The sequence below is a fragment of the Rhinoderma darwinii genome, chromosome 10 (genome assembly GCF_050947455.1).
Source record: "Rhinoderma darwinii isolate aRhiDar2 chromosome 10, aRhiDar2.hap1, whole genome shotgun sequence".
Lineage (NCBI taxonomy): Eukaryota > Metazoa > Chordata > Amphibia > Anura > Rhinodermatidae > Rhinoderma > Rhinoderma darwinii.
This window is the reverse complement of record NC_134696.1, coordinates 81021263-81042277: the sequence shown is the minus strand read 5'-3', so window position 1 is coordinate 81042277 and position 21015 is coordinate 81021263. Positions and strand designations below refer to the sequence as shown.

At 43.0% G+C, this 21015-nt stretch overlaps 1 protein-coding gene across 1 annotated transcript in view; it reads right to left on the bottom strand.

The window, feature by feature from the left end:
- Positions 1–19710, bottom strand: part of POU2F3 (POU class 2 homeobox 3) — a 125846-nt gene extending 106136 nt beyond the window's left edge. The window contains exons 1-3 of the mRNA XM_075840826.1: positions 19635–19710; positions 18423–18545; positions 11198–11230 (exon numbers count right to left, since the gene is read on the bottom strand). Coding sequence (XP_075696941.1) covers positions 11198–11230; positions 18423–18545; positions 19635–19710 — 232 coding nt within the window. The remainder of the gene's footprint in view (positions 1–11197; positions 11231–18422; positions 18546–19634) is intronic.
- Between the last annotated feature and the right edge of the window lie 1305 nt (positions 19711–21015).

Sequence of the window (21015 nt, the reverse complement as noted above, 5' to 3'; positions counted from 1 at the left end):
TGGTTACAGTATCACACGATGTTCAGTTGTTTTCGCCTTATCTAGCATCCTTGAAGGGGAAAGTTCTTGGTCTTATCCCAGTGCCTTTCAGCTTTGGAGAATTAAAGGAACCATCAGGCGGAGGAAGTGCAATACAGAGGTGTGAGGACCAACCTATTAGGTCTACCAAGTGGTATTTACATGGCATTTTGATAAGAGCACATCAGTTGTTTGCCAAGAACTCCCACCCTATAAACATAATTTAAAATGGTGAGGTGCGATATTGCATTTTATTTTTATATTTTCAATGGAATATTATAAGACTCTATTCCTTATCCATACATGTTCCGATGTTTTGAATCACAGATTAGACTGTTGATACTATATATATATATATATATATATATATATATATATATATATAGTGCATTCGGAAAGTGTTCCGACCCTGTTACTTTTTCTCATTTCGTTTTGTTGAGGCCTTGTGGTAAAATGAGAAAAATGCTAGTTTTTACCCATTATTCTGCACTCAATGCCCCATAAAGACAACGTGAATACAGAATTTTAGAAATTTTTACAGATTTTGTAAAAAAGGAAATACTCTAATTTCGCATGGACATAAGTATTAAGACCATTTGCTATGACACTTGAAATTTAGCACTGAGGGCCTCCCATTTCTCTAGATCATCTTTGAAATGTTTCTACACCTTGATTGGAGTCCGCCAGCGGTAAATTCATTTGATTGGACATGATTTGGAATACACACCCCTGTCTTTTGAAGGTCTCACAGCTGACAATGCATATCAGAGCAAAAACCAAGCCATAAAGGAGGAAAGAACTGCCAGTAGAGCTCAGAGACAGGATCGTGTGGAGGCACAGATCTGGAGAAGGGTACAAAAAAAATTCTGCTGCACTGAAAGTTCTCAAGAGCACAGTGTCCTCCATAATTCTCAAATGGAAGAAGTTAGGAACAACCGGGACTTTTCAAAGAGCTGGCCGCCCCACCAAACTAAGTAATCAAGGGAGAAGAGCCTTGGTAATAGAGGTGACCAAGAACCAATGGTCACTCTGGCAGAGCTCCAAAGATCCTATGTACAGATCGGAGACACTTCCAGAAGGTCAACTATCATTGCAGAACTCCACCAATCTGGGCTTTAAGGCAGAGTGGCCAGAAAGAAGTCTCTCTTCTGTAAAGGACACATGAAAGCCCGCCTGGAGTTTGCAAAATAGCACCTAAAGGGCTCTCAGATTGTGAGAAACAAGATTATGTGGTCTGATGAAACCAAGATTGAACGTTTTTTCAATTCTAAGTGTCATGTCTGGAGGAAACCAGGCACTGCTCATCATCTGCCTAATACCATCCCTACAATGAAGCATGGTGGTGGCAGCATCATGCTGTGGGGTGTTTTTTAATGGCTAGGGCAGGGACACTGGTCAGGGTTGAGGGAAAGATGAATGGAGCAAAGTAGAGAGATATTCTTAATGAAAACCTGATACAAAGTGCTCTGGACTTCAGACTGGGCTGAAGGTTCACCTTCCAACAAGACAACAACTCTAAGCTCACAGTCAAGACAACACAGGAGTAGCTTAGGGACAACTCTGTAAATGTCCTTGAGTGCCTCAGCCAGAGCTCTGACTTGAACCCAATCAAACATCTCTGGAGAGACCTGAAAATGGCTGCCACTGACTGTCAAAATCCAACCTGACAGAGCCAAGAAGACTGGAGGCTGTTATCACTGCCAAAGGTGCTTCACCTAAGTACGGAGTAAAGGGTCTGAATACTTATGTCAATGCAATATTTTAGTTTTTCCTTTTCAATAAATTAGCAACGATTACAAACATTGTTTTCACTTTGTCATTATGGGGTATTGAGTGCAGAATGATGGGGAAGAATTAGAATTTTTTTTATTTTAGCACAAGGCCTCAACATAAAAATGTGAAAAAAATTAAAAGGGTCTGAAGACTTTCCGAATGAATTGTATATTCATTACATATATTTGTAGAGAAGTGTAGCTAATGTGCAGTGGATAAGATAGCAACAGGGAGCTGCAGAACATCATAACACCTCATTCCTGGCAACCCATCAATTACATTCACAAAATCCTCATCATTTATCATCTACTCCACACACCCTGACCTTGGAATACTCAATTCCACCGAAACTTTATACAGCTCCTCAGTCTTGTCATAAGCAGGAAGCAAATTACAGAAGAAGCAAATCACCAACGCTCCTTCACTCTTCCCTGCTGATTCTCCAGGATCAAGTATGTGACCCCATTATTTACAGTTTATGGGGCCAGCTGGCAGGTGCAATTACGGGCGTTTTTCAGCAGTTTATTAGCAGATCTGACGGCGACAGTTCTAATTCAATAAAATGTATAAAAATAAATGATGTTGTAAATAGCAGATATAACTCTAATAACATGAATCCTGAACCCTAATGTGTGTGTAAAGAATAATTGTATTCAGTAAAGGGATATTCCTACAATAAAAATAATATTTCCCTTGCATTTGTCATGAATAACATTTCCAGAGCATCTTTTTTTTAGAACTCTGTGTTGTGCCATTCCTCTGTTATTCCTCCTGGAAATGTATGACTAAATTGACAACTTGACATTACCATTCCTCTTGTCAATAGGGAGTTTTACTATGCACACTGATTGGACAATATCAGACTGTGTAGGGACAAGCCCCATTGATAAGACGAATGGTAACGTCCAGTGGTCAATTTGTTCATACATTTCTAGGAGGAATAAAAGAGGAATGGCACAACGCAGAGTTCTAAGAAAAGATACTCAGGAATTGTTACACTACCGTTCAAAGGTTTAGGGTCACTTAGAAATTTCCTTATTTTTACAAGAAAAGCACAGTTTTTTTCAATGAAAATAACATTAAATTAATCAGAAATACATTCTATACATTGTTAATGTGCTAAATGACTATTCTAGCTGCAAATGTCTGGTTTTTAATGCAATATCTACATAGGTGTATAGAGGCCCATTTCCAGCAACCATCACTCCAGTGTTCTAATGGTACATTGTGTTTGTTAACTGTGTTAGAAAGCTAATGGATGATTAGAAAACACTTGAAAACCCTTGTGCAATTATGTTAGCACCGCTGTAAACAGTTTTGCTGCTTAGAGGAGCTATAAAACTGACCTTCCTTTGAGCTAGTTAAGAATCTCGAGCATTACATTTGTGGGTTTGATTAAACTCTCAAAATGGCTAGAAAAAGAGAGCTTTCATGTGAAACTCGACAGTCTATTCTTGTTCTTAGAAATGAAGGCTATTCCATGCGAGAAATTGCCAAGAAACTGAAGATTTCCTACAATGGTGTGTACTACTCCCTTCAGAGAACAGCACACACAGGCTCTAAACACAGTAGAAAGAGAAGTAGGAGGCCCCGCTGCACAACTGAGCAACAAGACAAGTACATTAGAGTTTCTAGTTTGAGAAATAGATGCCCCACAGGTCCTCAATTGGCAGCTTCATTAAATAGTACCCGCAAAACGCCAGTGTCAACGTCTACAGTGAAGACGCGACTCCAGGATGCTGCTCTTCAGGGCAGAGTGGCAAAGAAAAAGCCATATCTGAGACTAGCTAATAAAAGGAAAAGATTAATATGGGCAAAAGCACACAGACATTGGACAGAGGAAAATTGGAAAAAAGTGTTATGGACAGACAAATCGAAGTTTGAGGTGTTTGGATCACACAGAAGAACATTTGTGAGACGCAGAACAACTGAAAAGATGCTGGAAGAGTGCCTGACGCCATCTGTCAAGCATGGTGGAGGTAATGTGATGGTCTGGGGTTGCTTTGGTGCTGGTAAAGTGGGAGATTTGTACAAGGTAAAAGGGATTTTGAATAAGGAAGGCTATCACTCCATTTTGCAATGCCATGCCATACTCTGTGGACAGCGCTTGATTGGAGCCAATTTCATCCTACAACAGGACAATGACCCAAAGCACACCCCCAAATTATGCAAGAACTATTTAGGGAAGAAGCAGGCAGCTGGTATTCTATCTGTAATGGAGTGGCCAGCGCAGTCACCAGATCTCAACCCCATAGAGCTGTTGTGGGAGCAGCTTGACCGTATGGTACGCAAGAAGTGCCCATCAAGCCAATCCAACTTGTGGAAGAGCCGTCTGGAAGCATGGGGTGAAATTTCTCCCGATTACCTCAGCAAATTAACAGCTGCAATGCCAAAGATCTGCAATGCTGTAATTGCTGCAAATGGAGCATTCTTTGACGAAAGCAAAGTTTGAAGGAGAAAATTATTATTTCAAATAAAAATCATTATTTCTAACCTTGTCAATGTCTTGACTATATTTTCTAGTCATTTTGCAACTCATTTGATAAATATAAGTGTGAGTTTTCATGGATAACACAAAATTGTCTGGGTGACCCCAAACTTTTGAACGGTAGTGTGTATCCTGGGGAATGCAAGTATTTACTAAAACAAACATGTCAGATGAGATGACAGGTGCTCTTTAAATGTGATTTAAAAAAAAAAATTCAAAAAGGTTTTCCAGGAGCATAGCATAGATGAAGAGAAATGTATTCCGTATACTATGATAAAATTGTATCTGAAGTCATAAAATACTTAGTTATTCTGTATGGACCACTATGTTGTCGATCATATTAAGAGCAGAATATGACACTGAAATCGGTGCTACCAGCAGGACAACTTTTATCCTAGGGCCTGCAACGTTTGGCGCACTCAAAGATGTCAATTGACATCAGGGCGTGACTAAAGAAAACTCTGGGGGATATTGTATTGTATTTGGGCTGTGAATGTCACCATTCAATTCAATTGATAGCCCATAAATGTCTTTATGATGTTAACCCCTTTAAGCAAAAATAGGCATATGTGGGTATAATATAAATACCTATAGATCTTGGTTGAGTTCATACTCATATTATACACTTTCTAATATCAAAATTGACTTGAATTAGATCTCAGTGGATTGATATACTAAAAATAAAGGATTTCCCAGCCTGGGTTATTGCAAGTGGAAAATAAATGAATATTACTGGGGACATTTCTATCAATAAGGCTCATGAAACAAAGTTACATATACATATATAGCAAATCCAAAGTCCAGCAGAACTGGCAATCTGTGGGTGCACGACCTGTGGAACCGACCAATGTCCCGTATATATAGTGCAAAAAAATCAGGCAGCAATCCGTAGAATTTCAGTGAACAGAGGTGGGGTACTTTATTGCCCTAGTGCAACGTTTCAGCTCCTAATATTGGAGCCTTTCTCAAGCAAATGAACTGGTGCAACAACAGAGTATATATATCATAGTGTCGGTTAATTACATGAGATGCATTCAAGATACAAAAAGAGTGAAATACAGAGTCACAATACTGTATATTTTATACAAATAATCATACATGAAGGGTATTAGTGTAGTGAATGAATAACAAGTATTGAAATTCAATTAATGTGTTGATTAATGTGTTGATAGAAAACGAGATCACAGCAACAAGATATCGGTCTCGCGATATCAGTACACCTGATACTGGGCTGCACTACTCGCTTGGCACTTGCGCACTCGTGAGTTGAGAACGCCGTACATACCCTGTCTTGGATACCTCGAGGTGATACATTGATTTTAAATATATTTTATACGCCAGCACTTGTTGTAGCACGTCACCTGTGTGCAGATTAGCACATTGATTACCTACTTATCTTGTTGCTATGATCTCGTTTTCTATCAACACATTAATTGAATTTCAATACTTGTTAGTCATTCACTACACTAATACTCTTCATGTATGATTAGACTTATATATATATATGCGACATTGGTCTATTCCCCAGGGCTTGCACCCACAGATTGCCAGTGCTGGACTTTGGATTGGCTGTATACTTTGACTCGCCAGCCTGCACGGTTTTCACTTTTTCAACATGTCTTTATTAGGGGATATCCCCAGTAATTTACCTCCTGGCGTCTTTTCATATACGGACGGCGATATTGAACGGATCTCGATGGGGCAGGACGGTGGGACTGGATTCCTGACCACGCTGTCACGGCGCGGGGTTTGGACCCACTGTGCCGTACCACGTAGCGGGTTAGCAGCTGGCCAACTAGGTACAAAACAATGTCTATAGTCCAGAACGGGTACCTGAGGCAATGTAGACAGTAGCGGAAACACAACTTGACTTTCACTGTAGCAGGCTAGTAGATGCAGTGGAAGACACGACTTGACTCTCACTGTAGATGGCACAGTAGATGCAGCGGAAGACACGACTTGACTACAGGGTACAGGCAGCAGGAACGGGTAACACTGGGAACTGGAAGACCATTTGCACGACAAACTTTAGGTAGAGAACAACGCTCAGGCAAGGATCAAATGGGCAGAGCCCTTTTTATAGTCCAGCAGCATTCTGGGCAAATTATTGAGTGATGACAGCTGGACGCGCCCTGCGGGAAACAGTCCCAGAACCCGGAAGTGAGTGCCGGCGTCTCCCTGGAGGGAGATGTCGTCGAGAACACAGAGGGTAAGTCTGAGCGACGGCCCTCGGCCATAGACGTTACACACGCCATCCACTACCAGTGGCGGATCATCATTAGGGCAGTTCGGGCGGCAGCCCGGGACCCAAGGCTCCAAGGGGGCCCATGGCCGCCCGAACCGCAGATGATCGCATGGGCCCCCTCATGCCCGGTGGCGTCGCTAGCACCGGAGGGGGACCCGGTGCTAGCGGCAGCCAGATTCATTTGTATCTGAGTCTTCAGGACTCAGATATAAATGAATATTATAGGCTGAAGACCAAGTTAGGCCTGCAGCCTATAAGGCACTGGGAAGACTCCCTGTGCAGGCCATCGTGATGTGGTATTGCATCACGCTGGTCTGCACATGTGTCTAGTCCAGAGGATTCACATGCGTCCAGCTGGAGCGGCCGTTACTGGGCAAGGTAAGTAATATATATTTTAGGTGGGGTAGCGCTGTGTATATATTCAAGGAGGGGGAAGTGCTCCTTGACACTATATACAAGGGCGGGGGAGTTTTCCTTTACACCATATACAAGGGGGAGTGCTGGGTGGCCCTATATACAAGGGGGAGGGTAGCGCTGTGTGGGCCTATATACAAGGGGGAGGGAGCGCTGTGTGACACTATATACAAAGGGGGGAGTGCTCTGTAACACTATATACAAGGGGGGGTAGTGCTCTGTGACACAATATACAAGTGGGTAGTTCTCCGTTACACTATATACAAGGGGGGGAGTGTGACCTGTGTGGCACTATATACAAGGGGGGAGCGCTATGTGGCCCTATATACAAGGGGGGCGCACCAAGTGGCCCTATGTGCAAGGGGGAGCGCTGTGTGGCCCTATATACAAAGGGGGAGCGCTGTGTGACACTATATACAAGGGGGGAGCGCTGTGTAACACTATGTACAAAGGGGGAGGGCTGTGTAGCACTATATACAAGGCGGAGGGCTGCGTAGCACTATATACAAAGGGGAGGGATGTGTAGCACTATATACAAGGAGGGGGCTGTGTAGCACTATATACAAGGAGGGGGCTGTGTAGCACTATATACAAGGAGGAGGCTGTGTAGCACTAGATACAAGGAGGGGGCTGTGTAGCGCTATTCACAGTGGCATGTGTGTGGCGCTCTTTACAGGGGGGGCTCTGGCGCTATTTACAAGAGGGGGAGGGCTGTGTGGCGCTCCCTACAGGGGGCTGTATGGCGCTATCTATGGGGGGCTGTGTGTAACGCTCTCTACAGGGGGATGTGTGTGGTGCTAGCTATAGGGGAGATGTGTGATATCTACAGGGGGCTGTGTGTTGCGCTATCTATGGGGGTGTGTAATATCTACAGGGGCCGTGCGTGGCACTATGTACAGTGGATGTGTGTATGTGGTGTTTTACAGTTTATGGTATTATTATATTTAGGCACGCAGTGTTTGGTGCTATTATATTTATGGGTACAGTATGTGGCACCATGATCATTTTATTTTCGTTTTATAGGTGTGGAAAAGTGTGGAGCCGAAGACATCTGAGTGGCAAATTCTGCAGAAATGGGACATGGCCGGGAGAAGTCGTCATGAGCTCTGGACCGGATGGAGAAGTAAAGAGGAAAAAAAACTACTAGAATCAGAGAAATAGTAACCTGTGAGTCACTAGAGTTATATAGAATCTGTCACCTCTCCGGACATTTTTTTTTATAGGAAATCCGTGCATTTCACAAAAAGTCTTTCTGCAGTCCAGGACTGATAGACAATTCCCCTTGTCAGGAGGATGTGTCCCTGCACAGTGTGATACTGTCAGTATGTAGAGACACAGCCCTGTGACAAGGGGAATCGTAAAACCAATTTGTTAATGCTTGCCAAAAAAGGTAGTGTTAACAATAATTACGGCGCGGCAGGGCGGGGTTGCGGAAGGGGGGCCCAAGTTTGGGTAACAGCCCAAGGCCTATGGTCGACCTAATCCACCACTGTCCACTACAGATTTGAAACGGAGACTTGAGAATGAATCAAAGAGGTTGGTTACTTTACAATTGTGCCTTGCAACTTTTGGACAGTATTATATACATAAAATAATTCTTCAAGGGATGCTGTCTAGTCTTAGACCCATGCTTTTTTCTTAAAATGAATATTTTTCCACTCGCTTTAAGCAACTTAGTAATAAATATGCTTTTGATATAATTTTACAAAATTTTGCATTTTTGCAACAAGACATTCTTACTATACAAAATAACATACAAGAAACAGACTGCCCTAAAGACTGTGACTGACAAACTTGAGTTTGATAAGTTTACAGATTCTATGTCTGCACATGTCCAGAAGTTGAAAACTGACCAGGAGGAGGTTAAACGTCAAAAGTGGAACCCAGATTTGGAGGATTAATCTAAGGTCCATGTCTACACTTGGCGGAATGATGAACTCAAAGATGGATCTACATCTAGGGATACTAGGAGAAAGAAAAAACCTATGCCACAAACCAGATTGACTGGAGACGATACTTCATCTTTTCAGGGACAACCCGCGATCCTTCCTTGTCAGCAGGAAGCACACCAGGAGAGAGGGTAGGAGGCATTGCCGACGCACAGACTCAGAGGCTGAACAAACCCATACCTCCAATGACACGGAGAGCAGCGGAAAGGAGCAGACGCTAGTTGTCAATATTTCATCTAAGGTAATGTCTTCATCACAAAACTCATTATTGAACAAGGGTTTATCCGTTTGCCCCTCATCATTCACTGACTTGTTTCAGTTGGAAACTAACCTTTTTCATTTTTTTAGGGCTAACAAACTCAAGACGTGGTTTTCTGGACATCAAAACAGTAAGTTCTCTTTATGTTCTGAATTACGGTTAAAAGATTTCTCTCTCTCAAAGGGTAGTCATTTTAGTCCCCCAACCAGTACACCAGCCATTGATGCATTTATAATGGCTGTAAAGGCAGACATTGATACCCTGAAGGGTAACTCTATCAATAATGGTTTTTCACACCCTAACCTTACCCACCTGGAAATAGAAGCCCTAAAAGAACTCTCTTGTGATACAAGTATAACAATAAAACCAGCAGACATGGGTGGGGCAGTGGTCATAATGTATACCCCCACATATCTCTCAGAAATTAGATGGCAACTTAGCGATACTAGGATCTATAAGAAAATTTCTTATGATCCCAAATTTGAGATCAGCAGGGAAATCAACATCATCCTTGATAAAGCAGTAAATTGTGGGCTTATTGATACTGATCTACGATTATTTCTAAAGGTAGAAGAACCTAGAACTCCTGTTCTATACTTGTTACTTAAAATACACAAATCACTTATCGATCCCCCAGGTAGGCCCATTGTATCTGGGACTGAATCCATATTCTCTAAAATGGCCATTTTCCTTGACAGAATTCTTAGAAATTATGCAACAAGTTCTGCCTCGTATATTAGAGAACCTAGTGATTTCTTGGTTAAACTTGGTGATGTCTGTATACTCATAGGCAATAAGATCCTACTGGTCTCTTTTGACGTGACAAGTCTTTACAGTGTGATTGACCACACTGAGTTGAGAAAATTTTCAACAGCTTTAAGACCCCTTCTTAAAACTGTTGAATATTTTCTCAACTCCTCCATCTTTCTATTGAATGGCGCACATTCCTTCTACAACTTCTTGATATAATCTTGAGATGCAACTATTTCCTGTTCGGTGACGATTTTTTCTACCAATTACAAGTTACTGCCATGGGGTCCAACATTGCTCCGACCTACGCTAAAATCTACATGCGCACACTGGAGGAAACATTCGTCTATGTTTTTCACCACTTTGGACGAGTTCTACATTGGTGGCGTTACATAGACGATGTCTTTCTGGTTTGGCTAGGTGAGCTGACCACACTTAATGACTTCCATACTTATCTCAATGCTATTGATGATTAAATTCAGATTAGTATATTTCAAGACGGAGATTCAATTTCTAGATGTCCTTGTTAAATTTGAGGAGGGGCGATTTAAGACTGAATTGTATACCAAACCCACTGATCATAACAACCTGCTTTTTATCAGCAGTAATCACACAAGAAGCATGATTAGAAGCCTACCTACTAGCCAACTGATGTGGGTTAAGAGGATGCTGAGTGACAATGACACTTCCGAACACACCCTCTATGCTATGATACAGAAATTCACTACACGTGGTTACCCCCCCTCGCCTTTTACAGACACCGCAAACACATTAATGAAGTTGACAGAAATGGACTTCTACTACCTCATGGCCCACAGTCTAAATTAGAAAGAATTCAGTTTGTCTCCAGATATAATGAAAACAGCAATCAGGTAGCTAACATCATTAGACACCACTGGCCGATGTTGGACAATTGGCTACAAAATATAACTGAATTTGACAAACCTCCTCTGTTCTCTTATCGCAGGTCACCCAATCTGAGAGACAAACTACGGTAGTTAAAGCAGACATTGGCTATTTTCGTGGAGGTAAGCAAACCTTTCTTAAAGAACCCAAACTAGGGTGCTACCCATGCCTCAGCTGTGTTAACTGCAGACTGATGTGCAAGGGACCGACGTTCACAAATCCTAACTCAAGCAGAGTCTATCTCAGTAGGCATTTTCTCACATGCAACATAGATTTTGTCCTTTATCTTCTACAGTGTCCATGTGCCATGCTATTTGTGGGTGAAACAACCCTTGATCTCAAAACCAGGCTTAATCAGCATAGGTACTCCATTAGGAAAAAGAGGTTAGACCTACCAGTGTCAAAGCACTTTGCAGAGATGGGCCATACTGAACATCAATTGCGTTTCTTTATTCTTGACCATGTTTCCCCCCTAAGGAGAAGAGGAAATAGAATGAAAACTCTTCAAATCAGGGAACAATGGTCATAACTTGGCCAAAAATGCTCGTTTTTTAAAAATAAAAACGTTACTGTAATCTACATTGCAGCGCCTATCTGCTGCAATAGCAGATAGGGGTTGCAAAATCTGGTGACAGAGCCTCTTTAATGTTGACTTCGTGCTGGATGGTGTTGTATAGGAAATTCTAGTCTCACGTTCTTGTCTCTCATCTTTATTTTGTTCAATTTTTACCTCCGATATTATGATATGGTATAACAACGATTATTTCATTTTGACTCATGATTAATCTCTTTTTATGGGTTACAGTGAACTGTATACTAACCTTATTCTTTCTATTTTTATAGCATCAGAGTTCGACTCCTTCTTTGAGGGATCGTATGATATTCACCTCTGAGAATCCAGCACATTGTTTCTACACTTGTACAAGTATCTATTTATATATTTATGTTTAAATTATTGTTATTATTCCCCGTTATTATGGACCGGGTCTTTGGTGTAAATTTATTATGTATGTTCACGATTTTAGCTTTACATCTGGTTCTATGATTGTCACTACGTGTCTCTAGCCCCTATTGACATTGCTCAGGGGGTCACGTTTATGATATTTTGACACAGATGTGTGCAACACACCGATTATGCCTGTCTAAATGGTTTGATAGAGTGACATGGACAGTTAAACTTAACAGCCCATTGTCCTTTGTCCCCCTTTCATACGCTACGTCATTGGTTGTTTTTCCCTCAAAGTCACTGTTTGTGACGTGTTTACATTTGTGACTTATGCTAACCTCATATGTGTAACGTCTATGGCAGCAGGCCGTCGTTCTAACTTACCCCTCAACGACCGCGGCCATGGACGTCCTGCTGCTGTGCTGCGTTGTACCCCTGTGAGGCGCCGGCACTCACTTCCGGGTATCGAGACTGTCTCCCGGAGGGTGCGCGCGCCCGCTCTTAATGGGCCAGCGCGAGTTCATGAAAATCATCATCATCAACTCACATGATTTCCTGGACTATAAGAAGGCCAGCGCCCTTCTGATCCCCGCGTGAGCATTGTTGATGTTTCCCAAAGTTTGTCTTGCAAATGGTCTCCTAAGTGTCTTCCAGCTTCCCAGTGTTCCCCGTACCTGTATCCTGTATCCCGTGCTATCCAGTACTATCCTGGTCTACTGCCGTGCTGAGCTGTTGTCGCGCTGTGCTGCATTTTCACACCTGTTCTGCTACTCCACGCCTGACGTCTACCTGCCGCCTGGTCCCAGCCGAGCCTGCCTTGCTACAGTCTACATTGCCTCTGGTAACCTTTCTGGACTATATACTCTGTACCATACCTGTTTGGCCAGCTGCCATCCCGCTACGCGGTATGGCCCAGTGGGTCCACACCCCGCATCGTGACAATATGATGTTCTAACCTATAATTGGTTGCGATTCCCCCAGTGACGTACTGTGACACCATTCCCATTTATTACTTTATTATGGTCCTTAGTTTTTATATTCTCATCTAGCAGTCTTTATTTTTCTGCTTTATTATTTTTTTATATACGCTACAGCTACTGTAGTTTCTGCCACCAACGGAACTAGATACTAATCCTTTACGCATGTGCGGACATTCGCTATTCCATCACTGTGTTCCCATAAACAATATGGCCACTTCACTACTTAGCTTTGTACTGCGCTTGCGAGGTCTCGCGATATCAGTACACCTGATACTGGGCTTCACTACTCGCTTTGCGCTTGCGCACTCGTGAGTTGAGAACGCCGTACATACCCTGTCTTGGATACCTCGAGGTGATACATTGATTTTAAATATATTTTATACGCCAGCACTTGTTGTAGCACGTCACCTGTGTGCAGATTAGCACATTGATTACCTACTTATCTTGTTGCTATGATCTAGTTTTCTATCAACACATTAATTGAATTTCAATACTTGCTATTCATTCACTACACTAATACTCTTCATGTATGATTATTTGTATAAAATATACAGTATTGTGACTCTGTATTTCATACTTTTTGTATCTTGATTGCCTCTCATTATGTAATTAACAGACACTATGATATATACTCTGATATATACTCAGTTCATTACACTTGAGAAAGGCTCCAACCTTAGGAGCTAAAACGTTGCACTAGGGTAATAAAGTACACCACCTCTGTTCACTGAAATTCTACGGAGTGCTGCCTGATTTTCTTTGCTCTATATATATATATATATATATATATATATATATATATATATATATATATATACACACACACACACACTTCTCAACATTGAAATTGCAACATCAAGAAGGAAAAGTTTCGAAATTGTGAAAAGTACAGGATCGGTAGACATGTTATTGATATGCAAATTAAAAAAAACGGAAACAAAACGATTCCAAACATATTGGTTTATTCAGTATTGAGTATGAGCGCCACGCGAAGAAATACACGCACTTACATGCATTGGCATGCTATCAATGAGGTTATTAGTGGTTGTCTGAGGAATGCTATGCCACACTGAATGCACTTCGGCACGCAAATCATCAAGATTGCCTGCTGCTGGCAATTCCCTTTGCAATTGTCGACCAATGACGTCCCAGATGTCCTCAATGGGAGACAATCCAGGAAACGCTGCAGGCGATGGTAGCACATTTAGGCCACACAGCATGCTCACAGTAGCACGAGCATCATGGAGCCTGGCGTTGTTCTATTGAAAAACTACTTCTGGGACACTTTGGACAAATGGCCGTGCCACTGGTTCCACGACCAAATCAATGTAACACCGAGCTGTTATTGTACGGAGAAGAGAAGACTAGAGGGGTCCGGCTACCATACATTATGCCACCCCACACCATAATCCCAGGAGAAGCACCGGTGTGACGTTCCCTTGTGAATGCCTCTTCATAGCGTTGCCCACGTAGTCTCCAGACCAATCTGTGGCTATCATTGCATCCGAGACAAATGCGGGACTCATCGCTCAAGAGGATAGACCTCCTTTCCAGCCTCCATTGCCGTCTTGCTTTGCACTTTGATAGCTTTTGAGAGCAGTAGCGTGTGGTCAATGGAACACCTGTAGCTGGACGCCTGGCTCTTAGCCCAATGTCGTGCAAACGCCTTCTGATGGTTTGTGTCTGCACTGGTTACCGCCCTAGGCTTCGGATATGATGTCCAATTTCACTTGCAGTACAGAATGGATCACTATGCGCCATTCTTTCAATCAAAAGATCCATCTTTGCGTAGGTTTGCCTCCATGCACCTCTTGCTGTCATTACTGTTTGTTGTTGTTCTCCCAAACTCCGGGACACGCAACATTGAACAGTGTGACATCTTGGCCGGAGTGATAAACCGAGGTCTCTCAGTTCAAGGATTCTGTCTACAGGGGGGGCTGTATGGCGCCGCGAGGCAGTTTTACTGAAATCAATGGGAGGCGTTTTTGACGAGTTTTGTGACGCGGTTTCAGCGTCAAAAAACTCGGCAAAATACTCCGTGTGAACATAGCCTTACACCGGCTGGTATTTTTTGTGACAATCTTAAGTCGGACCAAGGAACTGGGTAAAAATGAAATTCATGGCTAAAACCACAACTATCCGAGTGTAAGGTCAATGCACATGTGACAGTATATTTATCAACAAGCTTCTGGATGATTCACATTTGGAATAATGTTTTATGGAAAGATGAGTCAGAAGTGGAAGTCTACAACACAGGATTTATTATCCTTGTATAAATGACAGCATTCCACAGAATCATGACTGCTTCATTGTACTAAAATAATCTTAAAGGGGGTGTCTAGTTTAGGAAACCAGGTTTCATATACTTAATAATAGGGCATTCTGAGTTAATAGAAGGATGTCCCTCATTCGGGAGTGAAGTCCGGAAAGCAGCTACAAAAAGACTACACACCTTTTTGAGAAGTGGAATGGTAACACCCAGTTGTCAATTTATTCATAAATAACAGGAACGGCGCAAAATAGAGCGCTAAGAAAAGTTTCTCAAGAATTGTTATTTTATTGGGAATATAAGTATTTCCTAAAACAGGGGAAAAGCTAAGGGCAGCCCCACAGTGTAGCATTGCATGTCAGTCATTCAAATAAATGGCCGTCTATGCAATCCATTAACGTGCTAGGTTCACAAGAGCAGGAGCCACTCTTACTGAGCGGCTGTCCATTTTGGTATATAGAGGGGTCCCGAGCAGGGGACCACCCTCTATGATGTACATATGCTTTTATACGGTATATGAATAAAACTTTCCTGGGGGCGGCCATATTGGAGACAAGCACACTTCCTTCCTGTATTTTCTGTCTAGACAGTACAACAAAGTGTGCGCGCTTTATGGCTGCTGAAATGAATGGGAGTAAATTGTATCTGTGTTTAACCCGTATAGTGTTGCTATCCTGCCTTATGTAGGCCTCCAGCAGAACAAGGGGGAATTTACATAGTGTTTTTTGTTAGGAAGAAAAAAATCTTTGTGAAAAAAATCTTTTGAATTGCAAGCGTTTTTGCCCGCATTTTTTTTAGCCATCGAATCTAATAAACACTGCAAAAAAACAGCTCCAAACGAGCGTCGCAGGATTTTTCTGTCTCTTATTGATTTCAATGGGAGGTTAGAGGCGGAAACCGATCAAAGAAAGAGCATGCCACTTCTTTTTCCACGAGCGGCCAAGAGGCACTCGGGGGAAAAAAAGCCTCTGCCTCCCATTAAAATCAATGGTAAGTGGGGCAATTTGGGGCGTTTCTTGGCACTGATTCCCCTGGTGGCTTCCACATCAAAATCAGCGCCATAAAATGCCACCCTTTAATGATAATGAGATAATGTTGAATCCATCCCAGTCTAAACAATAAGCGTATGTTCACATGGCTTATTTACGGACGTAATTCGGGCGTTTTACGCCTCGATTTACGTCCGAAAATGCGCTTCGATAGCGTTGGCAAACATCTGCCCATTCATTAGAATGGGTCTTACGATGTTCTGTGCACACAGGCATTTTTTTTAAGCCCGCTGTCAAAAGGCGGGGCGTAAAAAAGACGCCCGCGTCAAAGAAGTGCCTGTCAATTCTTCAGACGTAAATGGAACCGTTTTCCATGGACTCCATGGAAAACCAGCTCCATTTACGTCCGTAATGGACGCAGCAAAAAGCCCGTAATGGACGCAGCAAAAAGCGCCTCAACATGCCATTACGGCTGAAATTACGGTACTGTTTTCTCCTGAAAACAGCCCCGTAATTTCAGCCATTACGGACGCTGCCGTGTGAACAGACCCTAAAGCTGACAAGTGAGCATCAGGGTATGTTCACATGGCAGCGTCCGTAACGGCTGAAATTACTGGGCTGTTTCCAGGAGAAAACAGCCCCGTCATTTCAGCCGTAACGGCATGTGCAGGCGCTTGAATGCCGCGTCCATTACGGACGTAACTGGAGCTGGTTTTCCATGGAGTCCATGGAAAACGGCTCCATTTACGTCTGAAGAAGTGACATGACACTTCTTTGGCGCGGGCGTCTATTTACGCGCCGTCTTTTGACAGCGACGCGTAAATATACGCCTCGTGTGAACAGACAAACGTCAGTCCATTGCTTTCAATGTGCAGATGTTTGTCAACGCTTTCAAGCCGTAATTTTGGACGTAATTCGGGGGTTAAAACGCCCGAATTACGTCCGTAAATAGGCCGTGTGAACATACCCTTAGAAAGCAGGAGGAAAACGACATTATATTTTTTATGTGGATAATAACAAGATAAATAAATAAAAAGCAACAAAATGTAGAAAAATACATTTTTATAATAAGAACCTGATTTAAGTAATGCCATTTTTGGATGATGTTTTCCTTTTAATCTTAATATTACTTTTAAATGTTCAGGGTGGCAAATTGGCAATAACAGGGGACATCTGGAAGGGGACAAATATATTTTTTCCACCTTTGTACTTTAGATTCAGTAAAGTCCTATTTATTCATGTGAATACTACGCACTTGACTTCTGTTAACTATCATGTATGAAGTTATATTTATTTTGTACACCTGAGCTCACCACTACTGTGAATATATGCATGTGACATTGCCTAACGCTTACAACTGTCAGATGACTCGCATACAGGATGCAATGAATCCACAAGGTGCTCAGCACCAAAACCATCCAAAAACACTATAGTGATCCTGAAACACAGCAGCAGCACTGTAAAAGAATGCAGAATATAGTCATATAAAGAGTGATTACATCTCTTGTGGAATGACTGTCATAGTGGACTAATAATTTTATTAACAATATTATTATAATCTACAAGAGGGTATTTGCGCTTCTTCCAAAAAACTCATTTAGAAAACATTGTACAAATATAAAATAAGTACACATCTGTGTCAGAGCTCCGTTCAGGCGTTCCGTCTGAGCTTTCCGTCAGAGAGTAGCCCTGACTGAAACAAACGGAAACCATAGGTTTCTGTTTTGCATCACTATTGCAAATGGTTTACGTTTGTCTCAGTTGTGCAAGGGTTCCGCCGTTTTAACGGAATGAATATCGTAGTCGACTAGGCTATTGCTTTCGGCAAAACTACGGATCCGGTGCACAACAGAGACAAACGGAAACCATGGGCACCAGATCCGTCACCATTGAAATCAATGGTGATGCAAACGGTAACCTATGGTTTCTGTTTGTGTCAGTTTGTGTCTGTTCAGGGTCCCGTTCTGACAGAAAGCTCAGACGTCACCTCAGAACAGGACCCCAACGCAGATGTGAACGAGGCCTTAATTATCTAGAGCAGAGGTGGGGAACCTTTTTCTGCCAAGGGCCATTTGGATATTTATAACATCATTCGCGGGCCATACAAAATTATCAACTTAAAAATGAGCCTACTATATATGGTCAAACATTTCATTAACTCACCCCTAATGTGATGGCTGGAACTGCTTCTCTTTGGTGAGGCGTGTGATGTTAGCCGGTATCGATGATGTTGCTACTGTGTCGGTCAGTCTGGAGCGCTCGACTCTTTGGTAAGATTTGAAAATACTGCTCGCAGCAGTAAGATGTTCCGACTTACTTACTTAAAGGGGTTTTCCTATCAGGGACATTTATGACTTTTCCACAGGATATGTCATAAATGTCAGACAGATGCGGGTCCCTACCTGTTTCTGTAACTACTAGTTCTATGGGACTTACGGAAACAGCGTAGCTCAGCGATCTTCTTCACCTGCATTAGCCGCAACACAGAGCGGCAGAAAGCAGGAGCCGATTTTTGCAGAGTGGCTTTCTGTTCTGGCTCATAGAAGAGGGTTCCAAGCCCTAGTAGGGCAAATCAACATAATGTGACAACCACCTTTAAGGGATAAATGTACGTGGATATACAACTTCACTCAAATAAACCATGACTTGTATTACCATTAACAAGTAGATCTGTCCTCTCCTCTTAGGCTGGGTTCACACGTGGCGGAATTTCACTTAAATTCCGCTGCGGACACTCCGCAGCGTTAATCCGCAGCGGAGCCGTTTGTCCATTGACTTACACTTTAATTTAGCAGTGTTCGTTTAGACGAGGCGTAAAATTCCGCTGCGGAGCATAGGCTGCGGAGCGGAATTTGGTGTCCGCAGCATGCTCTGTCTGTTGCGGAGCAGTGGCGGACTCATGGCGGAATTTCTCCATTGATTTCAATGGAGATTCTAATTTCCGCAATGAAGTCCGCAGCTGTCATGCACATGTTATGTGTGCTGCGGATCCGTCTTGCTTTTTTAACTTGACATTTCTTCATTCTGGCTGGACCTATGTATTTCTAGGTCTACAGCCAGACTGAGGAAGTCAATGGGGCTCCCGTAATGACGGGAGCGTTGCTAGGAGACGTCAGTAAATAGTCACTGTCCAGGGTGCTGAAAGAGTTAAGCGATCGGCAGTAACTGTTTCTGCACCCGGGACAGTGACTACCGATCCCAATATACATCTATCTGTAAAAAAAAATGAAGTTCATACTTACCGAGAACTCCCTGCTTCTGTCTCCAGTCCGGCCTCCCAGGATGACGTTTCAGTCTAAGTGACGGCTGCAGCCAATCACAGGCTAATAACAGGCTGCAGCGGTCACATGGACTGCCGCGTCATCCAGGGAGGTCGGGCTGGATGCCGAAGGAGGGACGCGTCACCAAGACAACGGGCGGTAAGTATGAATTTCTTTGACTTTCGCAAGGGAAAGTGCTGTCCCTTCTCTCTATCCTGCACTGATAGGGAGAAGGGAAGTACTTTTACCGCAGTCCGCAGCAGCTAGTCCGCATCAATTTACTGCACATTTTGTGCAGATCCGCAGCAGATTCTGTGCGGCATTGATGCGGACAGTTGTGGAGGAAATCCGCCACGTGTGGTCATGCCCTTACTCACCTTGTCCTTACCCCAGTGGTCTCCAGCTGTTAAAACTACAATTCCCAGCAGGCCCTGATAGTCTTCGGCTGTCAGAGCCTGCTTCATACTTAAGTTACACCTCCTCATGTTCATAACTGGATCTGGACCTGCGTCTAGCCTTACCCATAGAGGCAGGTAAGGTCTCCCACTCATTTTACTTTTCTAGTTTTCAATACACAGTAATGGAGACATAACCAACTCTGGTCTATATATCAGTTTCTAGCCTGCTTGCTGATGCTTTCCAGGGAGCATTATTTTTCTACACTGCATAAAGTTATTGCACTAAAAAACAAGCAAAAAGATAATGAAGATGAACGATAAAGATTCTCCATTTTCCATTTACCCTCAATAACTAATGATAGTCAGAGATGGAGTTACTTTAAAGTATATTAGAGAATCGTTCTTAATGCATTCTCTCATATTTTAGCCAAATCTCTAGTATTACTAAATTATTGTCAAAAAATGTTAATATATAAATAATAAACTAAGCAAAAAAAATATTGAGTTGAGGTGCAGTATTCTGTCTGTACACTGATGCCATTATCCTGCTCCCTGTGTAAACTTCAGAATTTCAGCAATCATTTCCTACAGCCTTAACTGAAGCCTCCGTTCATGTACAACATGGTGATCGCACAGGCACTGGAGCTGTGCCCGCCTGATCAACAGCAGGACCCCAGTGGTGATTGATAGGTGTAATGGCCGGGACCAGATAAACCTCATACGCAGTGGCGTAACGACCGCTGTAGCAGCCATAGCGGCTGCTACGGGGCTCGTGGCATGAGGGGACAACCCCTATGGCTGCTACAGCGCGACGCCACTGAACAATATAGCAGAGCAGGGAGGTATCTCCCCGCTCTGCCATTAAAGGGGTTTTTCCTACAAAACACATGTATCCCCTATCCACAGGATAGGGGATACATGTGTGATCACTGGGACCCCCAGCGATAAGGAGAACGGGGGACCGAAATACCCACAAAGTTCTTCATGAGAAACTTCGGACTACCAGGGTCTGTGTCGGCAGCTCCGTACAAATGAATGAAGCATCGGTCGCGATTATGTGCATACGTGACCAGCGCTCCTTTCATTTTTATTGAGCTGACACAGACCCTAGTAGTCTGAGGTTTCTCATGGAGAACTTCGGGGGACTCTCGGTCCCCCGTTCTCCTTATCGCTGGGTGTCCCAGCGATCACACATCCCATGGATAGGGGATACATGTCTTTTGTGAGACAAACCATAGGCTACAGGCCGTTTTTTTTTGGGGGGGGGGGGGGTTGGGGCTGTATGGTGTTATTTACAGGGGGGCTGTATGGCACTATAAACAGGGGGCTGTATGGCGCTATATACAGGGGGTTGTATGGCGTTATATACAG